The sequence below is a fragment of the Salpingoeca rosetta genome, assembly GCF_000188695.1.
Source record: "Salpingoeca rosetta unplaced genomic scaffold supercont1.36, whole genome shotgun sequence".
In the NCBI taxonomy this organism is placed as follows: Eukaryota; class Choanoflagellata; order Craspedida; family Salpingoecidae; genus Salpingoeca; species Salpingoeca rosetta.
The window spans coordinates 146,828-156,827 of NW_004754898.1; the positions used below are offsets into that span (position 1 = coordinate 146,828).

A 10,000-nucleotide genomic window follows, 5' to 3' on the forward strand; every position below is an offset into this window, starting at 1 on the left:
GGTGTGCGCGGGGGTGTTGAGGTTCAGACCGGCCTCAAGCATCGACTGCCACCCACAGACACACACAGAGACACACAGACACACAGACACACACACACACAGGCACACACACACACACACACACACACACACACACACACACACACACACACACACACACACACACACACACACACACACACACACACACGCACACACACACAAGTACGAACCAAGTCACGCGCGAGGGTACGTCAGTATGGATGGGTGAAACGAACACAATTGGGCGATCCGAAATCAAAGCGAAAAGATGATACAGCGCCACACAAGAGCACACCATGACCATCACTACCCCCCCCCCTTCCCAAAAAACAATCATCACCACCATCACGCGTGGTGCGCGCTCACCTCGCGGGCGACGTTGCTGGTGCGGACCTCCTGCAGCACGTTACCGACGCACACGTAGTCGATCAGCGACTTATCAATGGCCGTGCGCTTCAGCAGAGCCCTGGTGTGCACAACCATGAGGTAAGATGGGGTGAGATTTGACATGAGCGATGATATGGAAATGAGATGCGGTGTCGTGGGTCCAGGAATGATGATATGGCGTGGGGATTGAGTGCGTGTCGAGGGATTTGGGCTTCATGCAGCATGATCAACTCAACACACTCAACGAAGACGGACACAAAGACATTCGCACAAACACACGGTTACAAATGCACGCTGACAACCCACGCACACACACGCACGCACGTAGGAGTACTCACTTGAGGGCCTCGCGGGAGAGGTCGTGGCACTGCATGTCATTGTAGCTGGGGGCGGGCACGACGCACGACACAAGGGCAAGGTAAGGGAAGCGGTGAACAGTGGTGAGAAAGAAGCAAACAAAAGGGTAAGAAGGCAGGCAAGCACATCCAGTACGGACACGCGCACAACCACGCATTGCAGAGAGAAGAGGAGACTCACTCGGTGCCGGACATGAGGAAAGGGGTGCGCACACCCTCAATCAGGGCCACCCGCGGCCCAGCGGCCTTGACTGGAAACGGAGACAAACAAACAAACACACAACCAAGCAGTGTGAGAGCGCGTGTGCATGTGTCAGAGTGTATTCGTGCATTGCGTTCAAGGACTGGGATACATATGGTTGTTAGCAAGCAGCCCAGCAAACACACTCTTCCCAGTATGGACAAATACAACCGAAAACAAGCAAACAAACAAACAAGCACACATCACAGACACATGCACAGACACACAATCGCACACAAACATTGGTGCAACTCAACGACTCACGGGAAGCGGTGCGACGCTGGCCATGTGTGTTGACACCTGTGGTGTGTGCGTGCAGGGATGATGTGGAAACAAATGAGGGGAGGGGGAGCAGTGAAGCACCGTGAGACACAAGGGTTAGACACGGTTGGTATTGTTGCCGCTGTTGCTGCTGTGGTTTCCTCGCTCAACTGATGCAGGGTGGCGCGATTGCGATTTGGCAGCAACAAAGGCAAAACACAAACACATCATCAAACACACACACAAAGACACACAAACGCAAACATCACCCGTACGCCCATGCACGACCACCCACCCACACACACATATACACACAAGCACGCAAAGACAGAGAATAACCACAGCCACCACTCACGGGCAGACGCAGCAGTGAGACGGGGGAGAACAGCCGATGTGGTGGCTGCGGCACGTTGAGACAGCATAGCTGGTTGTTGGTGTTGGCGGTTCAAAGGTGTTGCTGTATTGGGGGGTTCAGTGGAGTTTGTGACAAGACGACAATTGTTTATAGCTTCCAGTAACTTTCCGTGGAGAGGAAAAGAGGGCTGAGAACAACAAGCACTGCATGAGTGCACCACGAATTACATGAGACAATTGAACAACACGGCAGCGCATCACGCTTCACAGCAGACAGACAGACAGACAGACAGGCAGGCAGACAGACAGACAGACAGATAGACAGACAGACAGACAGACAGACAGACAGACAGACAGACAGACAGACAGACAGACAGACAGACAGACAGACAGACAGACAGACAGACAGACAGACAGACAGACAGACACTGTAACACAACCCACGATATCTGGCCGCGGTGGTGGGTGCTGTGGTTGACAATGTGGACCATGATATCAGAGCGAACGGATGAATAGGAGTTGCCTGCAACAAAACACACACACAACGTGTTAAGATTGAACACCAGAACTATGTGACGTGCAGGCGGCGAGGACCAACAACACTGCTCGCGCACACCAACACTCACATTGTGCTTGCATGCGTTCACTGGCACACGCACACTGACACACACAAACACAACACACACACACACACATCTTCATACACACACGCACACATCTTCATACACACCCATACAAATCCATGTACATTCACACACCCTTTGTGTCCTGGTAGGAGAACGACTGCTCCAGCTCATCATCAGACAGGGACTCGATCAAGCCAACCCACCTGATGATATCCGCAGCACAGCGCGCACAAGAGGTGGTGAGTGTGAAAATGGAACCCGGGTGTGACAATCAGCCATGCATATGGCAACAGAACAACAGCGGGCAGAGCTCGTGCACGCACATCAACCGACGCAACGAAGAAGCAGCACACGAAAAGCAAACATGCAAGCCAATACACACACGCGCGCGCACGCACAAGCATACACATACACAAACAAGCCATACAACCACACATCCACACACACACACACACACATCCAACAACGCACGAGTCGTGTTCGTGCTGCAGCTCCTTGGCAAGATCTGCTGGATCAAACACCGTCTCCCACGGTGATGAGGTGTCGCCTGAGCATGGTCAAGGTGATGCATGTGCACGTGAGGAAAGGGGTAGCAGCGGACTGCGACGTCCATGCAAATACACACATAAACACACATAATGTAAACACATGAACACACATAAACACACACACAAACACACACACACACCTGGTGCGGCGTAGGGAGTCTTCCATAGGTGATTGTACTTGGAAACATCGCCACCTATGTGTGTGTGTGTGAGGTGGTGAAGGCCATGCAGGATTGAGTGGATGATGAGAAAGAAGAAATGGCAGTGGGCTTCAGCCAGGTGAAAGCTAAGGCGTGAGCATCACACCACGCCTTGCAGCTGCAATAAGGGCATTCGTTCACTGCACACACCTGTCATTCGCAGGAACCACAGCCTTGAGCCGAGGATGATGTGCGAGAGCGTTCCATGCATGGACCTTGAGCGGCAACCAGCAAGACACAGAAGAGGTACATCGTTAGTCCGCTGGTGTTTGCTCTGCCAGGCAGACTGACTCACTGACTGATTCACACAAACACACAGTTGCACGTACACACACACACAGTTGTACACACACAGTTGCACACACACACACACACAGTTGCACACACACACAGCATCTTCACAACGAGTTGTGCCGTACCGCATGCAAAGGCTGTCGCTGTGGTCATCCTCCGCTTTCACCTGTCAAATCAAGTGAAGGGTCAAAGGTCAGTTCAAAGACCATGCACTGCCTACAAGACACAACGACAAACAAAACAGACTCACACTTCACGACGCCACAAATCGAACACAGCAGTCTCCCAACAACATAGGCGACACGGCACACTTCCTTCTTGCTTTGCTTGTCCACCAGACAGACCAAACTAACAGTGCCTCCTCCTTGCACACCTGCGCCATGCAGTGCAGGATCTTGGTATTTGCCCAGTGGTTGTACGCAAACAGGCGCTGCAACTGCCTCCGCAGCGCACTCCTACGAACACTCATTGGTGCGCAGCTTCCAGTTCCACCAGCTGTACGCGACAGCATAAAATATACACCTCTTGTCTTGCTTCTCGTTTGGCGGGAAATGTGTCCTGCTGGTTGCGCGGGAACACAAGTCCAAGTCCTCAAACCATAGAAACCATGCACCCTCCTCCTCTCAACCACCACACATGTGCTGACGTTTGTGAAGAGAGACGAAACGACGAGTGCTGTGTGTGTGTGTGTGTGCGGCAAGATGGCCCTTGCATGCAGGCACGGTAAAGCCGCACATTTGCTGAGGTTCAAACAGACGCTTGACTGCTTGACTGCTTGACTGCTTGAATGCGAATGAAGGGATGCGAACTGAACGAGTGAGTGCAAAGGCTTTGGGGGGGTCTTGAACTGTGAAGCGAAGACAAGCCCTGCGCTTTCACGGCCTCACTGCGTCATGGTACTTGCAAGGCATCCATCTCTTTCCCTTCCATTTCCCCTCCCTTCCCTTCTCTTCCTTCCCTTCTCTTCCTTCCCTTCTCTTCCTTCCCTTCTCTTCCTTTCTGCTCTGCTTTTCGCGGGTCATTTTCAGTTTGTCCCACTCGCGCTCTCTTGTCACTGCCACGCACCACACACGACACGCAAACAGCGAAGATGGACGCCTTTCGAATGACGATCAAGGAGTTCCTGCAGGAGCAGCAGCACCAGCAACGAGCCCCACAGCTGCCTCAACCACAGCCACAGCAACCACAGCAACCACAGCAACAGCAACCACAGCAAGGCTTGGCCCTGTCAACGACAACGCAAGAACGCTTCGTGCCCACAACAGCGATGGCTGAGCAGCCCAAAGACCAGCAACACGCTGTCAACCCTCCTCCTGCGAGCTCTTCCAGCACGGCTTTGGACTTGCCGCCACCCACACACGAGGAGGCTGCTGCGCCATTGCCAGCGCAGCTGATAGCAACAAGAGAAGGCGAGGGACATGCTGTACAGCTCAAGACCACGAACAACGTGAACGGCCCGCGCCAAGTCATGCCGTTCAACCTGCACACCACGGCATCAAGCAATGTCTTGCAAGCACCAAACATCTGGGTACAACAGCAGCAGCGTCAAGAGCATCAAGAGTACCAGCAAGGCGACCAGCACCAGCACCACCAACAACCCGCTCATCAACAACAACACCAAAAGCAACAACAGCCACCACAAGAACCCCAGCAGCTACGACAAGAACCGCAGCAGCAGCAGCAGCAGCAGCAACAGCAGCAGCAGCAGTATCTTCACTTTGTGTCACCGCCAACGACAATCACGCCTGTATTTAGGAACCAGGATGAGGATACCAAGGCCATTGATGCCGTTGCAACGTTCGTGGATGGGTCAGTTCCTGCACAAGGCGAACGCAAAGAGACATACACATACACAACTTCGCCTCGCACCTCCACTGCAGCTGAAGCTGGCGACACCTCTCTTACACCTTCACAACAACAACAACAACAACAACAACAACAACAACAACAACAACAACAACAACAACAACAACAACAACAACAACAACAACAACAACAACAACAACAACAACAACAACAACAACAACAACAACATCTGCGAGAGCAAGGCGAAGTATTGCTGTCATGCAGCGTCGAGCAAGCTGCACCAGCTTCAGAGCCAGCTCCTCAAGTCTCAGGCGTGGTTGACAGCGCAGTGCAGGTCCCTGTTGTGCAAGACGTAGTCGGGCACTCACAAGAACAAGCAAGACAAGAAGACCAAGCAAGGCAAGAAGAACAGCAAGTTCTTGAGGAGGAGAAGCAGGACAGCAGGGAGGATCAAGAAGCACACATGCGCTCAGGTCAGCTCACGTCATTGTTGCCGTTGCCTACGGCTGGCTGCTTGCCGTCGGCGGATGTAGCTGCCACCCCTGTATCACCTCCCACAACGGCTGGCAGAGCTGCCGTCACCACCGCAGCTATCACCGGCACCAACCCTGTGACGACAACTGCTGGCACTGGCACCAAGGTCATCAACTCGCCAGATTCAGCTGCCCACGCCACGCCTGCATCCACTGCCACCGCCGACATCCCTGCAAACATTGACACTGCCACCCCAGCATTCACGACCGGGGCTGTCACCCCAAGTACCGCCATCGTTACTGATGCAACCACCAGCACCAATACTGTTGCTACCACGGCCATCAACACGTCAGCAGAAGATGAGCGGGATATGATGATTCTAATGAAGGACCCAGAACCGGAGAAAGCAATGACAACAAAACAGGATGGGGAGGAGAAAGAGGAAGCAGGTACAGACATTGCGGTTCACAACAGTGACACCGTGGCTCCGCAGACAAGTGATGCCGACACCACCACCACCAGCAACAACAGCAACAGCAACAACAACAGCAACAACAGCAACAACAGCAGCAACAACAACAACAGCAACTACAACAACAACAACAACAACAACAACAACAACAACAACAACAACAACAACAACAACAACAACAACAACAACAACAACAACAACAACAACAACAACAACAGCAGCAGCAATAGCAGCATCAAGCACAGGGACACCCCTGATGGCACCAGGGCCAGCACAGCAACCACCAACAGCACCACAGCCACCACCGACAGCAATGCCATCACGGACACCCCTAACGGCGTTATCAACAGCACTGCTCATAGCACGGATGTGGGTTTGACGTCCTGTGGAGAAGTGGGTGCGGCAGTTGGCGTTGAGAAGATTCAACTCACCAACACCAACCACAGCAAGGACAGCAATACCAACTACAATACTAACTCAAGCCAGTCCCCACGACACGCTGCTTCTGATGAGTCACCCCAGCTGACAGCTGTTGTACCAGCAACATCTGTGCCGTCACGTCTTCCAAATGCACAGCTTGCTTCTACTTGCGACAGTGTTGCAGTTCCAGTTGAGTCCAATGTCCACCACCACGATCACGACAACAACAGCAAAGACAGTGAAGGCACCACCAGCAATAACCAAGATGGCGACAGCAGCTGCAACACAAATATTGTTCTCAACAACTACAACCATGACAGCACGAAGACGACCATCACCAGCCATGATGAAGACTGCAAGAGCACCACCTGCGATGACACCCACGAACACAACAACAACGACAGCGCTATCAACGACGGCATGAAGATGAACGCTGGCCGTAACGATGAGGACTGCAAGACGACAATCGTTGCCAGCAGCACCGACAACAGTGCTCACAGCCACAGTGCCACCAACGACAACAGCAGCACCACCAACGACAACAGCAGCACCACCAACGACAACAGCAGCACCACCAACGACAACAGCACCACCACCAACGACAACAGCACCACCACCAAGACAACAGCAGCACCACCAACAGCAGCGGCACCAGCAGCACCGACAACAGTGCTCACAGCCACAGTGCCACCATGACCGCGTCACACTTGACCGCCTCTCGTGCACTCTTCCCCGCGCTTGGAAACAACGAAGATGATGCAGACCACTCTCGCACCAAGCTACCGGCCAAGGCAAGTAGCAAAGCATCAGCTATGTGTTGAGCCTGTGTGCGTGCGTGCATATCCGTGTGTGAGGGTAACATTTGCTGAGGACTCTGCCAACACGATCACTTGCTGCCTCGTCTGTTTGCCATCACTGCATCTTGCACTGTGTTTCTGCCCCTGACATCTCATGTTCTCACGACCTTCGAAATAGATCAAAGCTTCTGAAGCGCAGCCGCTGGGCGCCAACTCCACCGCCACCAAACGACCCAAGTGGGCACCCCCGGTGGCTCCATCACCAACAACCGTCAACACCGACACCAACGCCGTGACAACCAACACCACGACAACCAACACCACGACAGCTGTTCCTGTGACCACAGTCAGACCAACGAGCCCGGCCACTGCGACCTCACCGTCACCGGCACAATCACCAGCGCCAACAACACCACCACCATCACCAGAACCAACAATTATCAGCGTTTGTCCCGCCACACCCGAGCGTGGTGCATCCTCGTTGCTTGCAGGCACGGGGAAGTATGTGGAGCCAAGCACTTTTGGCACCGCGTCATCACCATCCCTGAGCGCCATCGAGCAGCTCATGACCGATGACTACAGCTACCGCACACCCCAACACCAGCGGCAGGGCTTTGGGCGGACGCATGCTCGCCTGACAGCTGAGGCGACAACACGAACAACATCAGCACCCCCGCAACAACAACAACAGCAAGAGCAAGAGCAAGAGCAAGAGCAAGAGCAAGACATGCAATATCGGTGTCGCGAGCACGACCGTCATCGTGGCTATGATCATGGGCAACAGCAAGTGCAGCCGCAGCGTCGCCAGCAAGTTGGAGGCCAGCGCAGGCCTCGCATTCGTGTCGGGTGGGTTCATGAAATCGACACGTGCACGTGCATTCCGAAGAAAGGGGTGGACTGAAACTTGTAAACACACATGCACACAGCTACAATGCGCACTGTCTCTACTGTCCCATCTCCCCCTCTCACCCCATCCACGCACACACTCACACTGACACATCCACACAACTGACACACTCACACACTCACACATTCACACACTGACATACCACAAATACGGTCTGTGTGCAGGCTTGGTCGCCGCGTTGCGCCATCGCAGCGACTGCACCCGCGCGTTTATGCAATGGGGCGAACGTTCAGCGTGTACCAGACCAAGGAGCACCCGGACCCGCCCCGCGTCTACGATGTGCCCGACGACTGCATCTGATGGGCGGTATTCGCATTCAAGTTTGGGGTCAGCAGGGCAGTAGCGGTGATCGTGGTCATGGTGGAGGTGTGTGTGTGTGTGAGTGAGTGAGTGAGTGAGTGAGTGAGTGAGTGAGTGAGTGAGTGAGTGAGTGAGTGAGTGAGTGAGTGAGTGAGTGAGTGAGTGAGTGAGTGAGTGAGTGAGTGAGTGTGTGTGTGTTTGTGTGTGTGTGAGTGTGTGAGTTAGTGAGAGAGAGAGTGTGTGAGTGAGTTAGTGAGTTAGTGAGAGAGAGTGTGAGTGAGAGAGTGAGTGAGTGAATGAATGATTGAGTGAGTGTGGTGTTGGACGATACAGCAGAAGGAATGTCGAGTCGTTTATTGCGAGAAATTAAAGAGAAAGAAGTCAACTGCAGTGGACGCAAGCACCAGGGCACAGAGAGCAAATCCAGCATGCACACAAACACAGACACAGGCATACACACATACAACACATACACTCACACACACACAAACACATAGAACACACAAACACACACACACACACACACAAACACATAGAACACACACATGACCCCATCAGCTGGCCTCCCCCTGCTCCTGTGCGGCGCCACCGCAGCTGGCCTCCTGCAAGACAAGCTCAATCACCCTGAGGCTGATCAGCTCCATGTCGGCGTTCAGCAGCAGCTTGTGCTTCGCTCGTGCGTGTGCAAGATAGTCCTCCACGCGCGCAAACCGGTCGTGACAGGAGTAGTGCCGACATATGAACGGCATCTCGCTCAGGTGCACGGCAATGTGCTGCCTAAAGGCCTCGAATGTCTTGAAGTTGCCCCGGCGACACGAGGGGCAGCACGTGTTGCGCACGTGGCAATTGGTGATGTGCACGCTGTGTCGACCAATCCCCTTCTGCACACGCCCGCACCTGCGGCAGAGGAACGCGCGGAACCCAGGGTGGTTGTCGCGAAAGTGCTCGGCCATGTCTTCAATGGCACTCAGCTCTTCCGAGCACACGTAGCATGTGCGCGACATGTGTGCTCGGAGCTGCTGCTGTTGCTGTTTGCGCCTTTTCTTGCACACGAGCAAAGAATCTGGCTCGACAGCCACCAGCTCAACATCCTCGGCAATTGCCTGCGTCGGGTTGTCGTGACCAGGGTAGAAGGCACGCGGGCGTGCGCTGCGACCGCCAAGACGGTAGTCGGTAACAACCTTGCAACCGCTGCTCGTGTTAGCTTGGCCTTGCGCGTCGCTGCCTTGTGCAGTGTCGCTCATCACTGCGGGTGCCTTCCCATCACCGCCGTGAGCAGCAGCAGCAGCAATAGCAGTAGCAGCAGCAGGAGCAGTAGCATGCTTGTCCTTGCCCTCATCATCCTGTTCCTCCGCGTCAGCGGCATCCTCCTCCTCCTCCTCCTCCTCCTCCTCCTCCTCCTCCTCCTCCTCATCATCATCATCATCATCATCATCATCATCATCGTCGTCGTCATCATCGTCGTCATCACTGTCCACCTTCTTGTCAATGGTGCTGCTCCACAATGCATCTTCATCGTGATCGCCACCGTCACCG

The 10,000-nt window shown here is 54.0% G+C and overlaps 6 protein-coding genes across 6 annotated transcripts in view; 3 read left to right on the forward strand and 3 right to left on the reverse strand.

Moving 5' to 3' along the window:
* Positions 1-366: 366 nt before the first annotated feature.
* On the reverse strand, positions 367-1,688 carry PTSG_13021 (uncharacterized protein; the record flags this gene model as incomplete). Its single annotated transcript, XM_004988300.1, has 5 exons — positions 367-487; positions 747-791; positions 946-1,015; positions 1,270-1,305; positions 1,622-1,688. The coding sequence occupies 5 exons, from the start codon at positions 1,686-1,688 to the stop codon at positions 367-369; spliced, it is 339 nt and encodes a 112-aa protein (XP_004988357.1).
* An 80-nt stretch (positions 1,689-1,768) lies between these two features.
* Positions 1,769-3,757, reverse strand: PTSG_13022 (uncharacterized protein; the record flags this gene model as incomplete). The annotated part of the gene is made up of 8 exons (XM_004988301.1): positions 1,769-1,808; positions 2,065-2,143; positions 2,379-2,449; positions 2,718-2,793; positions 2,935-2,988; positions 3,145-3,209; positions 3,414-3,454; positions 3,662-3,757. The coding sequence occupies 8 exons, from the start codon at positions 3,755-3,757 to the stop codon at positions 1,769-1,771; spliced, it is 522 nt and encodes a 173-aa protein (XP_004988358.1).
* Positions 3,758-4,378: 621 nt separating this feature from the next.
* On the forward strand, positions 4,379-6,069 carry PTSG_10308 (uncharacterized protein; the record flags this gene model as incomplete). The annotated part of the gene is made up of 3 exons (XM_004988302.1): positions 4,379-5,097; positions 5,665-6,017; positions 6,062-6,069. The coding sequence occupies 3 exons, from the start codon at positions 4,379-4,381 to the stop codon at positions 6,067-6,069; spliced, it is 1,080 nt and encodes a 359-aa protein (XP_004988359.1).
* A 227-nt stretch (positions 6,070-6,296) lies between these two features.
* Positions 6,297-7,156, forward strand: PTSG_10309 (uncharacterized protein; the record flags this gene model as incomplete). Its single annotated transcript, XM_004988303.1, has 2 exons — positions 6,297-6,409; positions 6,487-7,156. 2 exons carry the CDS (start codon positions 6,297-6,299, stop codon positions 7,154-7,156), a joined length of 783 nt encoding a protein of 260 aa, XP_004988360.1.
* An 828-nt stretch (positions 7,157-7,984) lies between these two features.
* Positions 7,985-8,464, forward strand: PTSG_10310 (uncharacterized protein; the record flags this gene model as incomplete). The annotated part of the gene is made up of 2 exons (XM_004988304.1): positions 7,985-8,103; positions 8,329-8,464. The coding sequence occupies 2 exons, from the start codon at positions 7,985-7,987 to the stop codon at positions 8,462-8,464; spliced, it is 255 nt and encodes an 84-aa protein (XP_004988361.1).
* A 537-nt stretch (positions 8,465-9,001) lies between these two features.
* The window catches only part of PTSG_10311 (uncharacterized protein), a 2,147-nt gene continuing 1,148 nt past the window's right edge, over positions 9,002-10,000 (reverse strand). The window contains exon 1 of the mRNA XM_004988305.1: positions 9,002-10,000. This exon is cut by the window's right edge and continues 1,148 nt beyond it. Within this exon, the coding sequence (XP_004988362.1) occupies positions 9,019-10,000 (982 nt within the window). The 3' untranslated portion in view covers positions 9,002-9,018.